This window comes from Mesoplodon densirostris, chromosome 10, assembly GCF_025265405.1.
Source record: "Mesoplodon densirostris isolate mMesDen1 chromosome 10, mMesDen1 primary haplotype, whole genome shotgun sequence".
Lineage (NCBI taxonomy): Eukaryota > Metazoa > Chordata > Mammalia > Artiodactyla > Ziphiidae > Mesoplodon > Mesoplodon densirostris.
Genome location: NC_082670.1, coordinates 4,392,103 through 4,419,917, shown reverse-complemented (window position 1 = coordinate 4,419,917; position 27,815 = coordinate 4,392,103). Strand labels below are relative to the sequence as shown.

The 27,815-nt window shown below is 44.4% G+C and overlaps 1 protein-coding gene across 7 annotated transcripts in view; it reads right to left on the bottom strand.

Annotated features, from left to right (window-relative positions):
* The window catches only part of FARS2 (phenylalanyl-tRNA synthetase 2, mitochondrial), a 375,868-nt gene that overhangs the window by 304,893 nt on the left and 43,160 nt on the right, over positions 1 to 27,815 (bottom strand). For all 7 annotated transcript variants that reach the window (XM_060109822.1, XM_060109828.1, XM_060109826.1 and 4 more), the window contains exon 2: positions 18,057 to 18,700. In XM_060109822.1, coding sequence (XP_059965805.1) covers positions 18,057 to 18,677 — 621 coding nt within the window. In that variant the 5' untranslated portion in view covers positions 18,678 to 18,700. The remainder of the gene's footprint in view (positions 1 to 18,056; positions 18,701 to 27,815) is intronic.

Here is a 27,815-nt window from a genome sequence, read left to right as displayed (position 1 = left end):
GAACAGAGAGGTCATCAGATAAGACCCCCACTTCCAGCCTCCCATTCCCGCCCCTAAATGCACCTGCCATGCAGCCATGCTGCAGTCCTCCATGCCCACCTCCAATTACAAAACAAAAACAAAACGTGCACCCTCTCCCGTCCAGCTCTAGGCGCTACCGACGCCCCTGCAATGACACCCTGTCCACACGCTTCTCACTGAGAAATCCTCCCACGTCTCCTGTGCCTCTAACCTCTCTTCCGGCTCCTTCTCCTTAGTAAACACGGTCAGTTCTTCTCTTTACACAACAGTCCACAAAAGAAACGCAACTCCCTCTCATCCCATCTCCTGCTACGACCACCCTTCCCCTCACAGTTAAACTGGTCACTCTTCCTCGGTCCTCTTAACAGCCTCCCTTTCCTTCCTCTGCGTCACTCAACATTTCTATTCCACGGGCCTCCTTTTCCGCTTGTACACACCTTAGTCTGCCGACTGCCCTAGATGATTGGGGCTAAAGCACCCACACGTGATGGAGCGTAAACCTGCACCTCCATCCCAGACGCACGCGCCGGCACCTGCCCACCAGACATGTCCGTGTGCAAAGCCTCCACCTAAACATGTCCCAAAGTCCACTAACTCTCCTGACCCCCGCTCCAAAACACTTCTCCCCCTGCAACCCTTAACTCTGAGAGTGGTACCAAGAAGGCAGCCCAAGAGAAATTTTCAGTGGCTTTTCCCTTTCCCTCACTTCCCCACACGCAGCCACCAAGCCCAGTAAATCCCGCATCACCCCTCAAGTTCACCCTTTCCTGTCACCTGTGCCATTTCTTGGGCTTGCCCTGCGTTGGTTCTTTGATGATTATAAATAATCTAGTCTCCTCAAATCCAGTCTTGCCCTACCCTGCTCCATTCCACGGGCTGCTATGCAGATTTCTCTAAAATGCCAAACTGATTACAACCCTCTTATGCTTAAAAATTACTTAAGACTCCTCATTCTTTTTCAACTAATGCTCAGACTCCAAAATGTTACGTCGAAGGCCCTTCAAGAACAGTTCATACCTCTCTCTCCAGCTGCCTCTCCCATTGCTCCTCCGAGCCCCGGCCACGCCACTGGACACACTGCAGGGATTCATCACACTCTGCGTCTCCGTGCCTTCAAATCTGCTACTCCCGTTACCTGGAACACGGCGCCCCCTTCCCTGCCGGGATAACTTCAAATTCCTCTTCAAGATTCTTTGGTAAGCCTTCCACGATTACCCCAGGGATAAAGATTTCCTTCCTCTGTGCCCTGGCCATATCTTTTTCCTGGTGCCGACTGCGTGGTGTAGACCTTCTAGTTCATCTGTCTCTCTCCCTAGGCTGTCCACAAAGCAGTGACACTTAGTCAGGATCTTACTTTATAACAATCCTGTTTAGGATGAGGTTCCTAAGAACACATGGCATCCAATCTATATCCAGTTCAGCTCAACCCAAACCTGTCACTGAGCAGATCATCTCTGAGCCCCAGAGACAAGCCATTCACCTGGAGAGTGACAGATAAAGCCTGGAACTCTGATGAATACAGCCTCATCTGTCTGGCAGGCCCACTGCTTATTAATTCTTGGCTCACAGACAGAGAAATAAGTAAGAATCACTTCTAAAAATAAGCTCATCCACATATCTTACCACAGGAACTCCCAAGCCTTCATGTACCCTGAATGCGGCAGGAAAAATTCAATTACGTTATTCAAATCCAACTAAGCATTTCGGCAAATATTAAGTATTCAAATCACTTTGGGGGAAGGATTGGGATGTCTCAGTGAGATGAACAGACATACATATTAAAGGGATAGCAGACTCCTCCAAGTGGATTTCAGCTGCTAATTTCAGTTTTTAATTTCTTTAAACAACTAGGCCCTAAATGAAATCTTCTACGGCTCATTCTTTGGGAAGACCTGTGTTTGAAAGGGCCCCACTGAGTACAGCTCCATCCTGGAGTCTCTGTGGGAAGTCCGTGCCTGTTGTAGCTAATTGATACTGACTCAGTTTTGCCCTTGCCTGGATTTCTGGTGATAACACCACATGCAGGTTAATCAAGGTGCAGAGTGGAGCGGCGGGGAGGGGCCTGCCGAGGCCGAGCTCCACGGAGAGCAGAGCGCACCTCCCCCGCTGCTCCCTCCTCCCCGGACGCCAGACTGGTGCCAGGGCAGTAATGGGAAGATGGGAAAGTCGACTTGCGTGACGCAAGATGCTACAAAAACACCTTGGAGGTTGAAAAGCTACTTCTGCCAGGCAGCTGAATGAGCACCGGCTGCCAAGGGTGCTACAAGGACTGGAAGCTCAAGTTCCAAGTGATTTCCGTCCAAGCTTTCTCAGGAGCCCCACCCCAGACCTTCAGGTGCAAACTCAAACAGGTCCGCACCGAACAGCACGGTCTTTCCAAATCTCCCCTCGCTCAAGCCTCCATGAGCAAAAACTCAGGTTGAATAGATCACAGAGGCTGTTCAGTTCCTCAAGGACGCATGTTCCCGAGAAGCCAGTGTCAGGAAGAGCCTGGGGACAGCAAGTTACACGCCTCCACGGGGCCGCTTCCCTGGCACGCGGGAGGCTGCTCCCCACAGAAATGTCATCTGCACCATCAGCAAGTGACCTCTGCCCTCCTGGGTGCTTTGGAAATCCAGCCATTTGGCTGGCTTTCATCAACTCCGACCCATGATGAGGAGTGTATTGTTCAGCACTTTTCTTCTCTTACGGGTTCTCCTAGGGGTACCAGTGGGAGAAGGATGTAGATTCGCACCTGCCAAGCTCTGGTCTATGCAGAGAACACATCAGAAACCTCAAAGCCTCAAAGTGGGGAACTTACACGAAGCCGCACGTGAACCACACGAGAGCTTAGAGGTCTGGACGTGTTGAGGCAAAAACCACAACAGTGGTGACAACAGTGCGTCCCGCGTGAACTGGTTCTCACGACAACCGCCATTCAACAGAGGAGGAAAGTTCACCCATTCTGCTGCCGACTTTAAAACCGTGGTCTCTCATCCCCCTCTGCCTAGGCCATGATGACAGATGACACAGAGAAAGAGACTGCAGTTTCCTCTTCAGATGGCTAAACAGCTCATTCGTGATATCAGTGGGTGAAGCATAACAGGACCAAGTGAGGCTCTGTCTAAATTCTATCATCTCCTCTCAAAGAAGATGACAGGAGACACACTACTAACCAGTCCACGGAAAAGATAGCAGTGGCTTAAAAAAAAATACATCAGACCTAAAAGGTAGGACCCACGAGGTCAATGATTCACGCCGATGATACACAGGGAGACGTACACGTAACCCGGCATCTATTTTTAAGATAACTATGGCGGGGGCGGGGGAGCGGTGCTGACACTTGCTGAGCGGCTCAAGCTCATCAGCCACCAGCCAGGCTCTCCAGCCACATTCAGGAGTGGTCCTTGTGTCAACTAGGGAAACTGAGGCTCCAAGTGGCTTAAGACTCATCTCAGGTCGCAGACAGTGAGGTGCAGAGCCAGGACTGGACTCCCCGGAGCTGGCGTCATTTCCAGAGTGACAGGCACTGCTCCCAGAAACATTTTCCGTAAATGATGCCAAGGCCCACAGCTGGCCTCCAAGAGCCAGCCACCCGAAAGTTCACGTCCTTTACTCAGTCCCGATTGGCGAGAAGTGCACAATTCCATACTTCTACACTGTCATGTATAAATGAAGGCTACTTACTAGTAACTGACCAAGCGGTTTACGAGGAGGGTCTAAAATGCGGCATCTCTAGAACAAAGCTGAGGAGTTATCAGAATTGCCTAGGGACTCTGGGTGTCCACTACAGAGTCTGGCTGCCCAGGACTGTGATAGGGAATTCTGTGTCCACTTATCTGGGCCACGGGGTCCTCAGGTATTTAGTTAAATATCATTTCTGTATGTTTCTATGAGTGCGTTTCTAGATGAGATTACCATTTGAATCAGTTGACTGAGTACAGCAGAAGGCCCTCCCGATGTGAGTGGGCTTCATCCCATCTGCTGAAGACCTGAATAGAAGAAAGGCTCAGGAAGAATTCTTTCCCTCTGCCTGTCTTTGGGCTGGGACACCAGTCTTCTCCTGCCTTCAGACTCGGATTCAGACGGAAACTCTACCGTTGGTTCTCCTTGATCTGGACTTCTCAGCCTCCATGAGCAAGTGAGTCACTTCCTTATAATAAATCTCTTAGTATAAATCCTCTCATCTCATCTCTCTCTCTCCACACACACACACACACACACACACACACACACACACACACACACACACACACCCTCACACCCTATTGGTTCTGTTCCTCTGGAGAATCCTGATTAACACAAATGGACAACACCAAAAACCCCTGGAACACATTGGAAAAGTTGGAATCACCACAATTCACAAGAAGAAAATGATTGCTGGATCTTCAGTGGTGTTGTGGGTTGGTTGTAGATTTTGAATGCTGGTAGAACCTTTCAACCAAAAATTATTATTAGTTGTATTGTTATAGATGAATTTATTGTGTGTTGTTTAATAAACACTACACCATACGTGATGGAATCAACATCTAACAACTAGATGTTAAAATTATATTTAAGGGACTTCCCTGGTGGCACAGTGGTTAAGAATCTGCCTGCCAACGCAGAGAACACGGGTTCGAGCCCCGGTCCGGGAAGATCCCACATGCCGCGGAGCAACTAAGCCCAGGCGCTGCAACTACTGAAGCCCATGTGCTCTAGAGCCTGTGAGCCACAACTACTGAGCCCGCGCACCGCAACTCCTAAAGCCCAAGCACCTAGGGCCCATGCTCCGCAACAAGAGAAGCCGCCGCAATGAGAAGCCTGCGCACCACAATGAAGAGTAGCCCCTGCTCACTGCAACTAGAGAAAGCCCGCGCGCAGCAGCAAAGACCCAATGCAGCCAAAAATAAATAAATAAATAAATAAGTCTGTATTTAAAAAAATTATATTTAAGACACTGTAGTTCAAATAAGAATCATGTACACCACTACTGCCAAAGCTGACGGACTGTATTCTACATGGACCCAATGCCAAATTCCCCACAAAATGACACAGGATTGCTACCACAGAGTTCTTTTTGCACCGAAAAGGTGAAAGAGTTGGGGCAACTCAACTGAGGGGTCTTTCCCTTCATCTAAGAGTCCATGTCCGAAAAATATTGAGAGGTATATCACCCTGGAGATCGTAGCCCAAATTCCCTTTGAAAAACAGTCTCTCACTCCAGATCCTTTTGTGAGAAAGTTATTTTTTCCATTTGTCTGGTATAAATCCTTCCTGTTTTAAGTCTTGGTCATGAACCTTAAATAATACATATAACAAATTACTAAACCCTAACACGGGTCACCTCCTCTTGGGTGTGTGGTAAGATCTGTTCTCCACAAGATCCACGCTCTCAACTCTGTACCTGCGTCCAATCGCCAGGTAGCTGTCTGCCTTACAAGCTTTCTAAACATAGAACAACTGTTGCCATTTTTTGGATCTGGAATGTTCCCTGCCCCAGGAGAGAGGCTCTCAGACTTACATAGAAATCTTTCCTTTGGCTTCCCCAAATACACTCAACCCACCCTCCAGCTCTAGGCAGCATGTGACGCTTAACTTCTGACTTCAGCCTGATCCTTGAATCACCCCGAGAGCTAACATCCAGTCATTCCCAAATTAGGAGGCATTCTCTGCCTTCCTACGGCTAACTTAACCCTAACGTCTGCTGTTCACGTAATGCACCACCAAACACAATCCCAGCATGGTAATACCCCAAGAGAAGTATTACAGAGAAGCAGCAGAAGTGGGAAGAGAGCTGCTGAGAGAATAAAGAAGAGGTTTTTCCAATTTACTACAGACTTAGGCTGGAAATCAGCAACGTGGAGACTGAAGTGGCTCCTTGACACTCTCTTCTAATTTCATCATCTAATCCGGGTGCCTATAGCACCTCTTAAGCTACATATATACAAAGTGTGTGTGTATCTGCGGAGGGTGTCCAAACCTCTCAGCAGATTCTCAAACGGTAAAAGAAAAATGTTGGAAATCATTGCTCTGATGAAATGCTATCAATTCACATACAACATTGTACAAAGTCTCTATAAAGCTGAAAAACAGCACGGTGTTTAGATGATGTATCCAGTTTAAGAAAACCCTACTTTATCTTTCAAATTCATTCATGTTAACAAGTTTACAGCTTCACAGAGACCTACCCCAGGCTGAGTCAGGAGCATGACATTAGGCAAAGCCTCAGAAAGAGGCAATTTAAAGTACCTGATAAAGGGCACGCTATCAGCTAAAGAGCAGGTGTCACCTTGTACGTCCAAGGGTAGACTCAGGGATCTGGACACGCAGTCCGACGGGATGTGAGCGTCACGGGCTGCTGGCCCATCGGAGGCCTTCGAAGAACACTCCAGCCCGTCACCGCCCACCGGCACCGACCAAGGTAAAGACGTGAAATTCCACCACCATCCACACAACAGCTTCAGGAATGGGCACCAGGCCAAGAAACGTGGTTTCTAGCAAGGTGTGAAGTCTACCGTGAAAGAGCGTAACATCGCTGTGAAAATATTTCTGTTGCTTTCACACAACACCTGAGCTAGTACAAAAAATATTGTTATTGTAATTATGTGGACTCAGTAAAACCCAACAAGGCCCTCTTGGCCTCCAACAGCAAATGAAGAATAGACATGGTAATAGTTTTCTTGAGATCCTGGAGGACTGAGATAGAAGATATTCATCTGTTTTTCTCCAGATGCTGTGTTGGTTCAGAAGCATGAGCTTTTACCCTTTAAACCATCCCCCATCCTTTATACGTTCCATGTACTAAGAACCAAGAACTAGAGGGCTTCCCACCACCTAAACTGTATTCGGAAACCTTGAGTTGGCATCAAGGACAAATGTCTTTGCCTCCTTCAATGTGACCTTCCCTAGCCACTCACTGATTGGGGGAATACAGCCTGTCTCCCTGAGGCCTTCCAGATATTCAGGAAAGGGAGCCAGCTGCCTGTTGCCTCTCGGCCACAAATCAACCCTGCATCGACTGCCCGTGAACACTGAGTTGGGCCCTTTAAATGTTCGTCCTCTGCCCGTTGGTGCAGTGCTGAGCTGGGCCACCAGCAGAGGTGCTGGAGAGACCCTGCGAGCGGCCTCTGGCTGGATCCCCGCGCCTGTGCCCTGCGGTGCGGGCAGCGGCAGCCGCCCCCCAGGACTGCCCCTCTTGGGCGGTCTCACAGCACAGTGCTTCCTGCAAGACACCTCCCCTGCAACAGCTTCCCCTGGCACCTCAGAAGCAGATTTCCAGCAAATTCCAGAGGGTGGATGTCCAGCGATTCCATCAGCATGAAACCACTACCAGCTTGGTGCCCCTCGGGAGCCACAGACTGGGGTGCGGGGGTCGGGTGGGGGGAAGCTCTTCCCTTGGGGCTCAGCCTCAGGCTGGGGGTGTCAGCTGCTCCTGTAGCTGCTAGTTCCACGCCGTCTAGAGTTCTCTTCTTACCCGCCAACCCCTCATCCCCCGATTCTCTGTGTTACACTTAATAATCCTGTATATTAAGCTTGCCGTGATCGAGTCACAGGCGCTCACTGCCTTGCAGTCCAGCCCTGACTGATACACCTGCTCCTCGGGAAGCCTGGGGCAGGAGAAACAGCTCTGAGAGTGAAAAGCTGAGGGGTGAACCGCCACGCACTTGACACTGAGCGGCCATGTTTCGCAGAGCGGACGTCGGCAGAACGAGGGAGGCGTTCGAACACCACGTTCACCGACTGCTACTCGGTGCAGGACCCTGGGTTAGAGAAAGGACGAGGCACGGGGAAGGAAGAGGGACCTTTTAGGCACTGACTGGCCAGTTGGAGAAACCAGATATACGCAAACGAGCAGCTCCAGGCAGTAAGTGCTGACAGCTCCCCGAGGTCATGGACAGTAAGCCACGGGTCAGTGTCGGGGCCTCAGGCTGAGAGGCCATCGTTCCGACCTTGTCATAAGCAAGAACTAATTATCTGCACAGGCCTTGCGCCACAGAAAACAGAGACCGGGCTCGCTTTAAGCCCCCCTCTGCCCCCCAATAACCGGGTGTTACCCAAGTCCAACGTATCGTGGGTCCTGGCTGTGACCAGCCGCCTTTTGCTTCACTGTCAAGAGATATACCAGAGTAAACATTTGGGTAGAGAAAAAGAATTCTAAGAAAGAAAAGCCATTTCTGTGTAAGTGTGTCTCTGACAGGGGGAGTCCTTCCTAAAAGATTTTCAGGAAGAGATTAGGGAAACATGGTGACTATAATCTATCAAGGCCAAATAAAAACGCCTTCAATAAAGCCCACTCCACATGAGGCTATTAAGGAAACCCAATCACCACATGGTGGAGAATTAAACCTGTCATTCACTGAAGGACAGAAGAGTGATTCGGGGTAGAGAGCAAGAAGAAAGAGACTGTGCTTGGATCCCCACAAGACTGACAGTGGGGGAGCGCGGGCAAAGCAGCCCAGGAACAGCAGGGTTCTAATGAACCATCTGTAAAGTGGGAGAGGGTATCAAAGGGAGAAAAATAAAATTTTCTAATGATAAATGAGAGTGGTTTTCTAACAAGGATGGACCACGATGGAGGCTAAAGGGGTTGTCTGTAATGAAGGATGTCTACTCCACCAGGACTGAGCCACTGCAGACAAGTCTATGGAGAAGTCCCTTACCCGCACTCCTACAGGGGGAAACGGGGAGCAACAGTGTCACTTATAAAAAGGGGCGTGGGATGGGATATGAACTTGACACAGACATCATGATGAAGTAGTATATAGCAATCGTTATGGTCAAAATTATGATTCATGAATCATATATTAATTATAAAATATTTACAACTTCTCCATAATATCACCACATCTTCAGTTATTAAGACCTAAAGTTTTGTATTTCATAGACCAGTAAAAATTTCAAAAAATTCAAGGCAGACAAAAATAAATAAACAAATTTACCAAAAAAAAAATAAAGAAAGGGGGGAGGGGAGAAGGGGAAAAGGAAGGAAGGGAGGAAGAAACGTAGCATTTAGAAATTTTTTTTACAATAATGAAGACGGAACTAGGCAGGAAGGAAGGCTCAGCATGAATAAACTATCACTTGCACAAGTGTATGAATAGAAAGACCCTGGATAACACTGACCCAGAGGAAACCATCAAACGGGGATAGAGACACGGAGGAAACAAAGCCTCTGCAGCCAAGAGTGGAGAGTAAACTGCAGAATGTCTGCCCGCTGCCTACCCCCTGCCCACCCCGTGCATTCGCAGGCCCCCTGCACAGGGCACCACCAGCGAGACAGGACAGGCATCTCCAGAGACCAAAGGAAAGTGGAGCTTCTTCGAGCACTGGTCCAGGTGTGTACTTTTTAATTAATATATTTAAATCAGATTGCTCCCTCCAGTGAGCCCAGCAAACACATGAAATCTGCTATCTTTTGCAAAAATAAATGTCTCAATAAATGTTTTCAAAAAATTTAGTTTTGAAGCTATAGAACAGCGGTTCTCAAACTTTTCCGTCTCAGAGATCCTTCTACGCTCCAAAACCCCATAACATCTTGATTCCTTCGCAAACACTGATGGCGCCTGTGCCACCAGCACTCGCCCTGACTCCGCCTCACAGGAAATCACTGTCTTGCTTTTGTTGTTTATCGTTCCCATGTACTTTTTTCACACCTACCTACATATTTATGTAACAAAAAAACTGTGTGGCTGTGGTGTGCATGCATGTGTGTATAGTGAGGAAGAGCTGGAGCTAGTGCACGCAGAGAGAGAGACAGAGAGAGACAGAGAGAGAGAGAAAGAGAGAGAGAGGGAGCACAAACTAAGCGCACAGTGAGAGCACGTAGTGTTGGGCATATTTTGAAATACCTATTAGAAAGATATCCTAGTTTAGTATCACTCATAATTTATTTGCTTCTCTCAACGTTTTATTAAAACCTCATCCAAGTTGACATGGTACCTCTAGTTTATTTATGTTAACTGCTGTGAAGTACTCAATGTACAATTAGAGCCCACTGTCCTTTATTTGTAACGCTTAAAAGAAAAATGCCAGATCCCAGAGAGTACAATTTGAGAAAGAAAAAAAAAAAAAAAAAGGAAACTACCAAATAACTCTACAAAGTGGTGGCAACTACATACACTCGCCATCGAAGGGTGTAAGATTTATGCTTCCTCTAGATACTTGGTATTGTCAAGATTATTAAGTTTTGCTAATCTAATCAGTTTGTAAGAATATCTGGTTGCTTTAATTTGCACTTTCTTATTTACCGATAAAACCGATCCTTGTTTATTGGCTGATCTCATGCTTCTTCCATCAACAGGCTGTTAATGTTCTTTGCCCATTTTTCTTTCTTAAAAAAATTACACGATTGATTTATAAAAAGTGTATGTCATTTTAAATAGTAATAAAAGCACATACATGTTTGCTCACCACCCATAGCCATTTTCAGAAAAGAGAATGGTACCAAAAACTTTGCAGCCCCTTTCATGCCCCTACCTGATCACAATCCCCTGCCACTCCTTGTAGAGGTAACACCAAACTTAATGTTTAAATTATTCCCTTGCTTTCCATAACTTGTCCACACACGCACGAACCCCAGGATAATATATTGGTTAGTTCTGCCCATGTCTTAAACTTTACATAAATGCAATCATACAATGTAAGCTTTGAAAACTGTCTTTGCCTAATGCTACTTTCTATGTCCATTCATGTTAATGTATTTGGTTGTGATTTATTCATTTTCACAGATATATGAATACCGTACCATATTGACAGTGCTATGAACATTCTCATCTATCTGCTGATAGAAGCACTCAAGACGCATCTGAACTGTACACTTGAGAGAGCGGGGTTCCAGGTGTGGGTTTTATACTCCCTCAGAGCATTCTCACGGCTCCACATATCGGCCAGCTCTTGGTATTTCAGATTTTTCCCTACTGGATTCTTCTTATCATACTGAGACCTTTACATTTGATCAACACTAATCCTCTGTTAGTTATATGCATAGCAGATTTCTCCACCCAGCCTGATGCTTGCCTTTTAACTTCATTTAAGAATTCTTTTATTAGGTGTTAAGTTTTACCTTAACGCAGTCAACTTTAAAATTTTTCTTCCATTAAGGATTTTTCTTGTTTAGGAATTCTCGATTTAAGAGACTGTGTTCTACCCCCAAGCTGATAACAATAATCTCTTATACTTTCTTCTCAAGTTTTGAAGACTTCCTTTTCACAGATGGATTGTGAAACCATCCGGAGTTGAACTTTGCATTTGGTGTGAGGTAGAGACCAAGTGTTCTTCCCTCTATAGACAATTGTCCCAGAGCAATTCATGTGGAATCCATCATCTCCCCACTTATTAACATCACTTCCATTTTATAATGAAAACGAATTCCCAAATATGAGGAAAGCTGTTTCAAAGTTCTCTATTTGACTAAACTTGTGCCAATGTAAAACCTTCTTAATAACTGGAGCATTATGAGTCTTGATGCTTGGCAAGGCATGTCCCCTTACACTGGTGCTCTTAAATTTTTTTCTGGCTATTTGTAAACTTGCTCTTCCTATAAATTTGAAAATCAGTCCTTCAACTTCTCCAAAACACGCAGTAGACATTTTTATTTGATTTACGATGAATTTATAGATTGATTTTGGGAAAGCTGTCATCTTCATGAATCTAGGAACATGGTATATGGTTCTTTCTCTCTTCTTCCTTTCCTTTGTCTCTTCTTCCTTTACGTCTTTTAATAATATCTGATAATTTTATCTACAAGTATCTTGAACATCTTCTGCAACAATGATACCTAGATTCTTCGAAGTTTTAGTTGATGTTATGAATAAAACCTTTATTCCATTTTATTTTCTAACTGGCTATTACCTGTAGATAAGAAATATATTTTTGTATATTGTCTTTGTATCCAACAGCACTGCTGAACTCTCTTATTAGCACTAATAATTGATCTGGATATTCTATTCAATTTCCTAGGTAGCCCATCATGTCATCTATAAATGAGGCAGCTTTATCTCATGTTTCCCAATGCTTAGATCTTCATTTCTCTTTCTGGTTTACTGCATAAACTAGAACCTCCCACACAGTGATGGCAACCTTACCCTGAATTGTTGCTAATTTGATGGGACTGTTTATAATGATTCACCACTAATTATGATGTATGCTGTGAGTGCTTGACAAATATCATTCATAATGTTAAGGAAGTTCCCTTCTGTTCCTAGCTTGCTAAAAGTTTTTATCATAAGATACTAATGTCATCAAATGCTTTTTTAACGTCCTAAAACATTAAATGCCACCAAATGATTTTCCCACATCTACTGAGGTGATCACATTCTTTTTCTCCTTGTATCAGTTAATATCGTATAATATAATACATGCATAGTAATAATGTGGTAGGACACAATACTCCAACAAATTAAATTTGCAAACATTTCATTTAATAATTCTGTACTTGTTCATTAAAAATGAGAATAATCTGTGTTCATAAAGATGAAACCTCTAATGTTATCCTTTTTATCTAATTTGTTATTAACAAGTCTAACGTGAAATGAGTTTGATAGGTCCTTCTTTTTCTGTTTTTTGAGAAAGACTACAAGTCTTTCAGATTTTATAAAGCCTCACAGTAAAATCATCTCAGAATGATGGAAGAGAGGCTATTAATTCTAGATTTAATCGGTTTCAGTTTTCTTCTGAATGTCATCTGTGCTCACGCTCTAGTGTTTAATATCTCCTGCCTTCCATTATTTTTTTAACCTTAATTGTTGTCTTCCCCGTGAAACCAGGGACCTTCTCGTGACTGTGTGATACCTTCTTACAGCCCCAGATCCCAGTTCATGTTCAGCAAATTTTTTTTTTTTTAATTGACAGACTGACTGATCCCAGTGTTTTCCTTCAGTCTTTTTCTTCGAACTTTTATTAGGAAAATTTCAAACACATGCAAAAGTAGAAAGGATAATGTTGGATTCATCATGTATCCAACACCCGGCTTCAATAATTGACAATTCATGACCAATCCTCTTACATTCATCCCCAGACACCTACCCCCCATTATTTTGAAGAAAATCCAGACATCATTTCGCTCACATGTATTTCAATATGTATCTCTGAAAGAGAATGACTATATAAACATATACTACCATTGTTATACCTTAGAAAAGTAAAAATAAAGAACTCCTTAAATTCAAATATTCAGTTAGTGTTCAAATTTCCAACGGTCTCAAATCTTTTTTTCTTGAAAGATGTTTTCTCTTGATAGGATCTACACATTGTGAGTGATTGAGATCTGTCCTTTTAACCTATAGGCACCATCTACTGTCTTTCCCTTTTGTTTTCCTTGCTTTTATTTGAAGAAACTGAATCATTTATCCTGTAGAGCAGTGCTTCTCAAACTGTCTACAGTAAAGAGACAGTTTTAGATTTCTAATCGGTCTCGAAATCATACACGGTGCTACTGCACGAAACCACCACCCAGACTGAGCACATGCAGCTCACCAAGATCATCTGGGAACACCTGGACCAGTCTGCACGCAGATCCACAGAAGTCCTCTGACCACAAGCTTGACTGTGACGGTCTAAACATTTCTAATCACTTACTTCTGATTCTTGTACTTACTTCATTATGCAGATCTCATCTTGAGGAACATTGCTGTAGAATTTCGCCGGGCTGGATTTTGCTTATCACATCTACATGGTGTAGTTTAATGTGTTTCTCTGTCCTCTGTATCTCCTATAAATTTGGTTGTTGGATCTATAGCTATTTGAACTGATTTAGGTCCAGAGTTTTTGGCAGGACGTCATAGGTGGCACTGTATTCTTCCATCAGGAGACACGTAAGTCTGGCTGCCCCTCTTTCTGTGATGGTAGTGGCCACTGGCGAACAGTGTTACCACCAGGACTTAATGTCAAACCCCTCTAGTGAATCTGGTTCCCACAGTTTGTTCTCTGGGAGACTCCTAAGGAAGTTCTCCTCTTCTCGGACCCCGGCTTCCCCCACCGCCTCAGTTTCTGACACAGTGCAGATCTGCCAGCCAGCAGTGAAGCACTTAGCGAGACCCTATCAGCCAGGGTGCTGGGGAGTTGTCTGTGGTTTGGGGTTCTGCTATTCCAGGTGCTGCGTCTGTTTTGTAAGACTTGGGACTACTAAAAACTATACAACCCACGTCCCACTTTTGAGAACAATGTTGTTTGCTTTTAGCAGGGTTTTAATTTTTTTTAATAATATATTTAAAACGAAATGTATGGCCCGTACTTTTTTTAGCTGCATCCTGTCCATTTCGCTTTATTAATGTTAACTGTGATGGTACAACTTAAGTGGGTCGACCAAGTTCCTACATAATAAAGTGACTATTTACCCCACGCCCGAGCAGTTTGAAGTGAGTATTTTCATTGTTGGTGAGTGATAAGTAACTTTTGATACATCCTAATATTTCTCTTTAACCCATGAATCTATAGTTGTGAATTTTTAGATGGCTGAGGATATGGAAACTTTTATTATCCTTTTCTTACTGCTTTCTACATCAACTACTTTGCAGTCAGGCATGGTTCTATTAATGTTACTGATTCTTTGACATTTGTTTATGACTTCAACTGTCAACTAGTACATGGGCAACTTATTTTTTTTTAATAAATTTATTTATTTATTTATTTATTTATTTATTTATTTTTGGCTGTGTTGGGTCTTCGTTGCTGCGCGCGGGTTTTCTCTAGTTGCGGCAAGCAGGGGCTACTCTTTGTTGCGGTGCACGGGCTTCTCATTGCGGTGGCTTCTCTTGTTGGGGAGCACGGGCTCCAGGCACGCGAGCTTCAGTAGTTGTGGTGTGAGGGCTCAGTAGCTGTGGCTCATGGGCTCAGTAGTTGTGGCGCACGGCCTTAGTTGCTCCTCGGCATGTGGGATCTTCCCGGACCAGGGATCAAACCCGTGTCCCCTGCATTGGCAGGTGGATTATTAACCAATGAACCACTAGGGAAGCCCCTTATTTTTTTAAGTTATTTCATGTGACTATATACCTCCAGCTGTTGGGTATAGGATTTATGTATATGTCTGTCTCTCTGTACAAACACAAAGAAATACACACACACACACACACACACACACACAGTTACAGCATTTTAAAAATAAACATAAATCAAGCCTGTTAATCATATTTTTCAGATTTCCTATATCTTTACTCATTTTGTCTGCTTAATCCATTGGTTTTTGATTGAGGTCATTTAAAATCTTCTACTATGATTATGAATTTGTCAAACTTAACTTTTATTTCTTCAGTTTTGGTTTCTATATTACGGCTATGATGTGGGACACACTAAAATTCCTAAGTCATAAAGCATCCTGGTCGATGTATTATCCCTCTTTATTCATAGTTAATATTTTTCCATATATTCTATTCTATCTAATATTAATAATTGCTTTACCAGCTTTCCTTTAGTAAGTATTTGCTTGATATATATTTTTCCTGCCCTTTACTCTCAACCTCTAGTGTGATTCTATTTCAGGTTTCTCTAACTGAAAAATGTCCAATCTGATAATGTATGTTTTTAAATTGGCAAATTTAATACATTTATATTTGTGAATACTGATACATCTTACCGTTTTTCGAAACACAAAAGGGTTTTATTCACAATTAATAGTTAAATAAAATATACATTGTCATAGTTCATCCATTTCTGTGTTTATCCTTGTTCCTTTACCCCATACGTCTCTATGCACCTTCCTCCTTGCTGAAATATACCATGTAGTGATGAAAACAATGATGACCGAGATTATGAAATAACAGGAAAACTTTAAAGGAGGATAATATAGTTTTGTAAATTATACATGTAGCATGATTAAAACTATTGAAAAAAATCCTATTCATAGGGTAATAAACTGAAAGAAGGAAACGAATTTTTTCGAGATTTAAGATTAGGTCAGACTTAGTACCAACACTTTAGCTGAGGCCAGGAATCCACAAAACTCCACCCTTCTCTCCCCCACACCGTTCCTGGAACTAAAGCCCCGCTTGGGTCCCAAGCAGCTCCTCTATGAAAAGCAACAGACCACAGTAGAACAGGTGAAGTTCAGGGTGGACTCTGCCACCAGCTGGCTGGGTAATACTGGGCAAGTCACCAACCTACTGGGGCTTCAGATTCCTCGTGGTAGAAGTGGAAATGATCTGTCTCACAGGTTTTTATTACGAGTAAACGAAACACGGCACGTGAAATTACTTTATCAAACTATATTCTTAGACACGTACGTGTACGTGTGTGGGCGTGTAATCTTTCTAACTAGAAGCAGAATAAACAGTCGCATCATCTGAAAACGAGCCACGCCTGCTCCCCGCTCAACTGGACCAGACCCCGCACAAGTGTGAAATGAGGTGAGGTTAATTCCCTACCCGCTCCCTGTTTCCCACCTTCTAAGGGAGCCTGGATTTTTTCCGCCACCAGAACACCAGTGTGTGTCTCGCAGCCTCCTCTCCTCTGCCATTCCCATGGCTTGCAGCCTTACCAACCAGGGAGCACTGCCCTTTCTCGTTTTTGTAATGAGACAAACCGGGCTGTGCACCTGCCAGTGCCGTGACCTGGACACCCTGTCACTGGTGTCCCACCTCCACTGGCTCATTAGCGGTAGGTGACATTCCATCACTTGGTCGTATTTCCCAGACTTTGACCTGTCTTTGTCCATTTCCCTTTTGTTTCCTAATAAATCTGTATCCTTGTTAATAGTTATTACTCCTAACATAGAAAATAGCCAGCTTTTCCTAGTAGCATAAGCGCTCATCTAAGCAGCTCTGGGATCAAGCTTGGTTGGCCTTTTGTGTAAAGCGAATACCTATTTCTGAATTAGCACGAATTCCCAGGAAGGCAGCACATCCTGAAGCCAATGGTCCTCTCCTAAAACACGACTCATTTAACACAACAAATGATGGTTACTTATCAGCCTAAGGATCCTATACTGTTCCTGCTCATATCCGACAACCCACTTACCTGGTGTTTTGTGGGAAGGAGTTTTGTGACAATTATTCCTCCTGTTTCAGTGCACATGTTTGGAAGAAATACTAAAGGAGTAATGTCTCATTAATTCCATTTGTTTCTCACATAAAAACGGAGACGGTTTTAAAATATGTTAATGAAAGACAAGTGATATTGCACTTTTTTAGGAAATAGACTCAAGCTTTAAGGAATATTCATAAATTGCCAAAAAAAAAAAAAGCTGCGCACAACATATTAGGATGTCAGCTAACAGATGCAAGGAGTTGGGTGCTTTTGAGAATGGCCGGAATAGCAGATTTCCTGACCAGAAAGGCTCTATGCATCCAAACACATACTTCAAGAAGGGCAATAATGAAGATGTCTCAAAAAGAAAAAATGTAGGGCCTCCCTGGTGGCGCAGTGGTTGAGAGTCCGCCTGCCGATGCAGGGGATACGGGTTCGTGCCCCGGTCTGGGAGGATCCCATATGCCGCGGAGCGGCTGGGCCCGTGAGCCATGGCCGCTGGGCCTGCGCATCCGGAGCCTGTGCTCCGCAACGGGAGAGGCCACAACAGTGAGAGGCCCGCATACCGCAAAAAGAAAAAAAAAAAAAAAAAAAAGAAAAAATGTAAAGCACCCACAAGTGTAAAGCAGGGGACGGTAAGGAAAGAGTGTGGGACAAGACAGCTTACAGTCTCAGCCACTAAAGCACCAGTCCCCGGGCTACCTAAGAAATTCATTGGTGCCCAACACCGGGAACGTGTAATTAACCTCCGCTAACTGAGATCTGGGGTAACCAGACCACGGGTCTCAGGGCTGCATCTCGAGTCATCCGGGATTGGGGGTAAGTGTGAGCCACTGACTACCCACTCATAAGGAGAAACCCAGAGACAGGCACGTCGGGACTGGAAGGAAAAGGACAGACACGAGGAAACAAAGGCCTGCCAATTCCTGCGGCTACTGACACAACACGTCAGCCAGAAAACACTGAGCTCCGCCTACACAGAGGACGCCACCCGGGATGGATAACGCACGGGTGCCGAACACGGTCAAGGACCCCGTGGGGCTTGGCTGAGATAAACCGCAGTGGCCTCCACGAGACCACACAGCCCGTCCTCCAAGCCCGACAAGGGCCACACTCACCTGGTGCCGGGAGAAGAGCCGCACGGCCTCCAGCTGGTGGAACACAGGGTGGTGCTGGGCATCGATCTGGTCGCGCCGGTACACGTCGCCCACCACCAAGAAGGCGTCCAGCCCCGCGCGCAGCAGGTCCCACTGGTGCGCGGATGTGTGCGCGCGCAGCATGTGGGTCGCGTTCAGGTAATAGCTGTCGCCCTTCTTCCGGCTGGGGTGGTCGGCCGGGACAAGCAGGCTGTCGAAGTTCTGCCAGGTGGTGACCACCGGGGAGAGGTCGTCGTAGACAGAGAAGAGGGGCGTCCCCGAGCGGCCCACGTACTGCGCGTAGAAATGCTGCTTCACCCTCTCCTTGATCAGCCACAGCGGGTGATGCAGCCGGTTGTGCAGGTTCTTGCCGACCCTGGACAGGACCTTGCGGGACAGGTTGCTGTAGCCGTCCTGGGGGTAGGACTTGCCCAGCAGCTCCACCGTGCCGCCCGGGGCCCCGGGGGCTCCCCGGGCAGCGGGCTCTGGGACAGCGGGCCTCGCGCCCAAGGCCTGATGCTCAGGGCCTCGGCAGAGCCCGCTGGCCTTCCTCGCCAGGTGGACGCGCACCTGGGCAGCTCTCCTGAGAGCCCAGCAAACCATCGCAGCAACTCCTTTCACGGGTTCTGGAAAGAGCATACACATAAGCACCAGTCATGTTTCACTCTGCAGAAAGTAATGGGGGAGGCGGGAGGGCCCTGTCTCCTACCAGCTCCCCACCACCCTACTGATACCTGCCTCCCCCTCCGCCACTCAGACAGAACAGCCAATTAAGGAAATCTGCCCAGAGAGGCTTACCTTCTCTGCTCTACATGGAGAGAGTCATGAACGTCATGCTTAGATCCCTAATCTCTAGTGTCCTCCCCTTGACATTTAGGTCCATGAGTGTAAAGAAAATTTCCCTTATCAGGTCACATCATGTCCCGGACCCCTCACGTTGAATAAAACTATCAACGTGATGACTTTCTTTCTTTTTTAATTTAATTTATTTTATTTTTTTGTTTTTGTTTTTGGCTGCGTGCGGGCTTTCTCTAGTTGCAGTGAGCGAGGGCTACTCTTCGTTGCGGTGCGCGGTCTTCTCACTGCAGTGGCTTCTCTTGTTGCGGAGCACGGGCTCTAGGCACGCGGGCTTCAGTAGTTGTGGTACGCGGGTTCAGTAGTTGTGGCTCGCGGGCTCTAGAGCGCAGGCTCAGTAGTTGTGGCCCACAGGCTTAGCTGCTCCGCGACATGTGGGTTCTTCCTGAACCAGGGCTCGAACCCGTGTCCCCTGCATTGGCAGGAGGATTCTTAACCACTGCGCCACCAGGGAAGTCCCATGACTTTCTTTTATTCTGACTACTTTTGGGGGTCTCATTCCTTAAAGGCAGCCCATGATTACGTCCATGTCTCTGAAGGATGGAAGGAGGATGTTTGAAATGCCCTCCTGCCCATTTCATCCCCATAACCACCAAGTTCTGCTCACTCCTGACAAAATGTGACTTCTGGATTAGTTCACCACATTACAAGATGACATGAACAACACTTTTCTTTTGGATGTTTCCAATAAAATACACTAATTTAGGTAATGGTTATTTTTATGTGATTTTTAAAAAATAAAAGTGAAAAACTTAAGGAAATATTACACAGAGTGATAGACTATACCAGTGGACAGCTGAAATTATTTTTATGGATGCAAATCTTTTCTGTCCTCACATCTGGTCATGTCATTTAAACTTAATTACCATCGCAGGATCCCATCAATTACATGTCTCTTTTGTAAAAGAGCAACTTTCTACTGGGCACCCACAGGAAACCAGGAGCAGGCCTAAACTCACTTGGGAAGAGACACAGAGCAGCCAGGACACAGCGTGTTGACCAGATCTTCTTTCTAATGCCCAGAATTTAATAAGAAGAGGACCAGATTTCACAGCTGGAACTCACTCATAGGCTGTTCACATCACAAATGTGGTGACAAAGATCCAGGTGTAGCGGCCCAAACTCTAAGGTACAGGGAGTATTAGGACAACACTGAAGGATTCTGGATACTTCCCTGCTGGCCCACGAGCAAGTTTAAATTGACTCGGGGATCTCAGGCATGAAGATCTTTAGAGGTCAAATCCCTAGGTTCATAAAAAATTTACCATGAACTTAAATCTGCCAAATAACATCTTCTAAAACTTGGCATTTTTACCCACTGGGCTACTATAAAGCATACAACCAGGTAGTGATTTGACCTCCAGGACTCTGCGATCATACCAAGAAAATACATAACTTCATGCTAATAAACTGCATTAGGAGGGGATGACATTGCTCCAAGTGACCATCCAAAGCACACCTGGTATGTACCCAGACAGCACAGCCCACTCAGCTTACGGAACCGAGACCTCCCAGATCCGAGTTAAATCACGTGTGACACCTGGGGAGAGCCCCTTTGTCTGAGACGGCCATCACGTTAGAAGCTTGCAAAGATACCCAGAAACTCTCTGGGTTTATTCATTTATGGCACTGTTTTGTCAGAGCTGTTGCGAAAAGTGTTTTTGGCCGCACTTCAGCAGAAATCCATCTTCCCCCTCCACAGCGCTCAGTGGCCTGTCACTGCAGTGGATATAAATTTTAAATATGCCCATGCCGCCTCTTGCGTCTCAGCACTAAGTCACACTGGTAGGTTGTCAGGGACCCAGCTCAGCGACCTTGGCAAGACACGACAAGCATCTCTCCCTTCCAAAGCCATGTGCTGTCACCAAGCTCAGGATTCTTCCAGGGAAGGTGCTCCTGAGGGCTGCCGACCCCCTTTCTTCGGTTTCTGCTCCACACATGCCCGTGCCCACCTGCACCCCCAGGGTCTGTCCCACCAAGGTGCCCCATCCACACGTCCTTTCTTGGTTCTCCTGACCCACCCCTAGCTTGCTAAGGAAAGTTTACTTTTCTTGTCCTTTTTTTCAGACTTTTTAATCTATCTGCTCAGCCCTCATCTGTCATTTCTCCCCACCCAAAACAATTTGTTGTATTTTTATTATCACCTCTTACAGAGAGAGAATAATGACCATGCGAGATTTCCCACCACCATCTGAAAAGTAAATGCCTTTCTTCTTTCCTCTGTCAAGTTTCTCTGTGAGAAAGTCCATCTGGAAAATACAGGAGACCCAGAAAGATAATGCCAACCATGGTCCTGCCTCTATGGAAAGTGGTTTTCCATTTCATCCTTCCAACAACTCTGTGAGGCAAGTATTACTCTTACTATCTTACAAAGAATCTAGGCCTCAATTAGATCTTGTAACTTGCAAAAACTCATACATCTACCTGTAGACAAAGTTCAGAACTCTGAGCAACTCAACTATTTCTCAGTCAAAACAGACCCAAGACAATTTCTAGGACTCAGTCTGAGGTTTGGAAATAAGGTAAGAGCTCAGTACTAGCAATGGAGACCTTGGGATTTGTTTGTAGAGAGGTAAGAGTTAATGTCGTAAGGATGTATAAGAACCCATGGGAAAGTGACAGTAAAAGCAGAAATGGGCAAAAGACAGAGCTCTTGGTAATTATCCTCTTTAACGGAAGGGTATATAAAGAGTGAGAGAACCAAAGGGGTCTCACAGAAGCCTAGGATAGGAAGTTTCTAGAAGGAAACCAAGGTCATTTCTGAACCAAGTGCCACTGTATATACAATTCTTAATATGCTGTATTATTACCAATTGTCTGTCTTCCTGCTAGACTATGTGGTTCTCGAGAGTAGAAGACACACAACCCCTCTCTTCCCCAAATGTCCACGCACTCAGAGGCTAGCACTACACCTGACACCAGGCAGAAGATGAAGGGAGAAGGGAAAGTGGGAAAACAGAAAAGGATGGAAAGGAAATTGGCCAACAGGATCAAATGTAGCAAAGATGTTAGGCAGGGGGCAAAGTAAAGAACTATTTGACAAGATGACCATCAACAGGGCAATTTCAATGGCTGGGTGAAGACAGAAGTCAGATCATAATGGGTTTACATGAATGGAACATATAAGAATGAAGGAGGTTACCAGTGAGAAAATGGATTAAAAATATTTTAAAACTTCTGAGACCGAAAGAAAGGAAGTTGAGGGAACTTTCAATAGATGACCCTGATCTCCCAAGCAAAGCTTTAGACTTATAAAGAAAAATATTCTGTACAATCTCAACATTCACCAAGTAAATGTTATTTTGTCTGTTAGAATGAATGAATTTTGCAGCGGTTTAAACAGTCCTTCCTTCAATCTCCCTTAGTCTTGTGTGTAAAGGAGAAACTAAGCAGTGGCAATTTCTCTAAAGCACAATTAGCTTACCGGAAAGGGCCATGGTACCCAAATGTGACCCACATGTGCTCACGGCCACGCAAAAGAGATCAGGTGGTCCCATTAACCTGCAGAGACAGGGCTGAAACAGCATCTACCCAGAAAAATGAAGCTGGGTCCAGTCAACACACAGCTTATATACTGTACTGGACTAAATAATGGCAGGGAAACAGCCAATTTCCATTAACTTTTGCTCAAAAAGAGCGGGCAAAGAGTATGTTTTTGTTCCTGCTGAGTAGATGAATGCAAAGAAAATGTCTATAAAAAGGCCGTTCCCTATGTTACTGGTGCAGCCTTTCTGGGCAGCCATTTAGCACTAGCAAGAGACTCAAACCTGTTCATACCCTTTGGCACGGTAACTACCCTTCGAGGAATTATCACAAGAAGTAATGTAAATTAAGACAGAAGTGAAACACAAAGAAGTTTCATTACAGTGTGATTTATAATACAGAAAAATTACAAACAACATAAACTTTCCCCAGAGAGGGGGAAATTAAGTAAATTATAGTAGAACCATACAGTAAAACATTGTGCAGTCATAAAGTATAATGGTTGCAAAGAGTTTTAATGACATAACTACATACTTACAAAGTGATAAATAGAATATAAAAATGTACGATATGATCTTAACTATGTAAATATATATATATATATATCTATAAATACACACATACTATATTTAGAAACCATGGAAGAACTATTCAGATTCAATAGCTAATCCCTGGTCCTTATTTTCTATTTTTATAGTTCTAAATTTCCTAAATGGACATCTATTACATTTTTTATTAAACGTGTTATTTTGAAATAGTTGAATTATTATAAGAAAAAGTTATTTAAAAATATGGCGAGTTGAGTTCTAGCCATTTTAATAGGTTGTATTAAACCCACTTATAATTGTATCAAGAATAATGCCAATATATGAACATATATACACTCTCAAATGTAAAATAGATAGCTAGTGGGAAGCAGCCGCATAGCACAGGGAGATCAGCTCAGTGCTTTGTGACCACCTAGAGGGGTGGGATAGGGAGGGTGGGAGGGAGGGAGACGCAAGAGGGAAGAGATATGGGAACATATGTATATGTATAATTGATTCACTTTGTTATATAGCAGAAACTAACACACCATTGGAAAGCAATTATACTCCAATAAAGGTGTTAAAAAACAATAACAAAAAAACAAACAAACAAACAAAAGAATAATGCCAATATAAACGTAACCCTGCTGTAGTTTAATTACTGCATTCAGTGACCAGGTAAGAGATTACTTTTAACAACACAGGTGTCCACTTCGGAAAGAAATGCACAACGTGAGAGCTGTGAGTTTCAGTTTTATCTGAGGACTTACTGAGGACTGTGGTCCAGGAGACATTCTCTCAAGTGACTCTGAGAAACTGCTTCAAAGAAGTAGAGGGAGAAGCCAATATATACACGATTTTGGTGAAGGGGTACGTGCAATCAAGCATACATCTCGCTAGAAGGTTACCACTAGTCACAAAGAGTATTATTTCAGTTAATGAACTTTAAGTGCTTTTCTAAGTATGGGAAGATGCAAGAATACATGTCATAAAAAATTTCTCCTGGGGGCTTCCCTGGTGGCACAGTGGTTGAGAATCTGCCTGCTAATGCAGGGGACACGGGTTCGAGCCCTGGTCTGGGAGGATCCCACATGCAGCGGAGCAACTAGGCCGGTGAGCCACAACTACTGAGCCTGCGCGTCTGGAGCCTGTGCTCCACAATAAGAGAGGCCGTAACAGTGAGAGGCCCACACACCACTATGAAGAGTGGCCCCCGCTTGCCACAACTAGAGAAAGCCCTCGCACAGAAACGAAGACCCAACACAGCCAAAAATAAATAAATAAATAAATACTATGACTTGCTGAGGCTCAGATGATGGTTAGCATTAAAAAAAAAATTTCTCCTGAAATATTTCTAACTATCTAAGGGCCGATAGACCCAAAATATTGCCTGTTTTCCCAGCACACAGAGTGCTTCATTCTGATCTTCACCCTGAATTCCCTCCAGGGTGTACGGTATTCTAATTTTTTTTTTGGCTGCATGGCATGTGGAATTTTCCCTGACCAGAGATCGAACCCGTGCCCCCTGCACTGGGAGCGTGGAGTCTTAACTACTGGACAGGTCAGCAACTGCAGTGGCTAATGACATGATACTTGTAGAACAGGACGGTGGGCAACATTCTTCGTTTTCCACAGAAGAAATGCTTGGCATATAAAAAACTTCTCTGCCTTTCCAAATTCCTTTCCCTAGCTATAAATCAACTGTCAGAAGCACAATGCCAATCAGTCAATGCTTTTTTCCCCCAAGACATTCAGATTTTCTAGGAAATTGATAATACTGGCTCTTATGCCAAACAGATGTTTCTCAATGATACCTGTTAATGAAATCTTTAATACACGTTAAAGCTAAAATGTTACGCTGTCTTTTAGTAAGAAAAAATCTTTCTTATTTCTAAGGAAAATAGTCACTAAAGCTTAGTTCAGTCTAAGCTAATACCTATGCTACATGCACAGCTCATTGTATGGGGCTGCAAGGGGATCTCAGAAAAGTACAACAGCATGGCTATCACTGTGGTGATCGTCAGCCTCAACCTGGGCATCTGATGATGGGCATGGAACATCAGTCTTAAATGATGGCTCCCCACCCCCCACCCCCACCCCCGCACACGGCCTTTAGAAAGGCTTGTTTGTCTCCTGACACTTTAATATGGGTTTCTACCCTCATTAGCATAAACTCAGGGATAGTAGAAAAGGGCTTGTTCTATGAATAACAATAGACACATTTTTCAGGAACTGAGAACAAAACTGAACATTATAACAAAAGGGTTTTAGGAGCTACGTGCTAGGAACAATAGAAGAAGACCACATATATATTCCTTACTGTAAATCCCACTATCGCACCTACATTCATGATGTCACCCTCATCCTCATCACTACTCTCCTCACGCTTGTCTGAATTTAATACCATTCCAGCAGTTCCGCCTTCATTCAAGGAATGCACAAGAGGTGCAACATTACCAAATTCAGCTTTTATTCAACTTATCTACCACACTGGCTGATCACCTTCCAGAAGAAGAGAAATGTGGATAGTCTCTTCGTTAGTGACATGAAATCCTTCAATGTCTTCTCTGTGGGTTCACAGTCAAACCTCATTGTGGTCCAAAGTCAGTGCCAAGCATTTCTTAGTGTTGATTTATCAGCCTCATTTCCAGCATTAGCAGCTGCAGAGATAGCATTTCAAGGCTGAGTTCTTTCAGGTCTTGGAACTTCAGGAATCCGTGAACTACAGCAAGCAGTTTTATTTTACTGTGTAATGACTGTATACTTGTTCTTCAGGGACATAAAATTCCTTGGTCACCAGGTTCCGTTACAGATGTTACGCTGTTGAGTAGGCAAATGTCAAAAATACTACTTTTCACAAGAAGTTGAAAAGTAAGGCTGTAAGCAACTTTAGGCAGGAAAGAGCTCTCTACGGGGAAGAGGCCCTTTTGTCCTGTCCCTAACCTTCAATCAGGCACCCCCATGCTCTACTCATCTCAGGCCCTAGCACACCTTTCACATCTTTTGACCACACAATACCTTGCCTAACCTGTTGGTTCTTTCCGTAGATTAGAGGACTAGAAATGAAGAATAATTAATTAACAGATGACCAGATCTCTCCTCTACCCTAGCTTCCGTTTCAGTAATCTCACGAACAAACTATGTGAACGAAATAGCATCTAAAGAAAAATCACAAGTCAACAAGCCTGTACACAAGCCTGCAGACAGTGGGGGATAGTGATGATTGTGACCCACCATCTCAATGATTAACTGAGATTACTTCCCTTTTTCCCTTTAAAAACTTTCATGGCCGAGCAGAATATTTATTCAGATATGGCTTTGGGTGAACACAACCACCTTTCTTGCCCCCTCTTGGCTTCCTTCCCAGGACACACACCATGTTTCACTTCTCAGGCACCTATGTGTTAAGGAGTAACCCTAGGATTTTGGGTCCTTCCATAAATAGCATTTTCTTTAATTCTGCTGTATCAATATGGGTACGTTAACAGGCTTTTTGGAATTTTAATTACATGACAAAACAGTAATTGGGTTCAATTAAAGTGTTTTCACCTCTCCTATCTCATAGGTGACATTAATCAGAAGGGAAATGTAATTTAATATGGTGGCGAAATAAAATATATCACGTTATGTTAGTAGAAGCCAGCTCTGAATTCAGGAAAATCTATATCAAAATATTTATACATCTGAGAGAAACAGAGAAGATTAGGCTACATAATGTTTATATAACCTAAACCAAAGGAGTTAAAGAAGCCAAGAGCACAGTTGAAACTTGGTCCAATAGGGAAAAGGTCTTACAAGCCCAGGCCCAGTCCTGATGACCCAACCAGAGTCCTGTCCTCGGGAGAGCAGGGCCATAAGGAAAAGGGCCACGTGCAAATGAAGCCAGTCCTCAGAGACAAAGCCACACATTATCTGGCTAGCTCCACCTTGGAGAATAACTAGGGGTTATTCTGGGAGGGGTCTTGTGCAATACACAATGCATAAGACCACGGAGAGTCCAGTCTGGATGTGCAGAAGAAGAGAAGATACTGTTTCTACAAATTCTGGAGCTAACTGGGCACCAGGAAAACCTATCTCCTGCTGGCTTGGTTGAAGCCAATATAAATTACCTAGATGTTTAACATAGAAAGAGTCACACTTTTCATGCCAAATGAACCTAGTGGTAACTATCTGTGGACATAACCATCTCTCCCACTAGAAAATAGCCAATATAGGGTGAAATGGACACTGCGTTTTGAAATCAGTACCTTGCAGTAACATGAAATGCCTAGGAGAATGTTTTAACACACAGTTTTACTAAGAGCATCCCATACTCTTTCCTTGAGTTTTGTCCATTTGGACACAATTATCATTTTTCCCAGCACCTGGTGTGCCTAATTCCTAGCTATGATTGTGGGCGCTGATACCAACAACTTTGCTTTTGTTCTTTGGGTACTTTAACACTGAAGAGAATAAAGTATACATAAACTCTTTCCTCTAAAGATTTACCGCGGAGATGCGTTTTTCTGATTGATTCAGGAGCATGTAACTAACAAAAGGGAAGCCCCCAAGGCAGAAAGCTGTAGCTCCAGAACGCAGGAGGGTCTACTGCCCAGAAATACCAGCAGCCCTTTACCATTCCCAAATGCTCTTACTTCGCGCCAATGAACGCAGTTCTTCCCTCCAATGACTACTTATCCACCATCGGTTTCAGCAATGTACTTAAGGCATGGCTTAAAGCCACCAGCACGAAATTGGCACTGGATTTTGCGGCCAGGGGCACATGGCTTCCACGGGTTGGCAAGGCCCAGCTGCTGTATAAATGAGCACACCACTTGTCAAGACAGTGACGCAAGAACCTGGCAGCTCCGCTCAGAGGGCAGGCCCGACAAGGGAC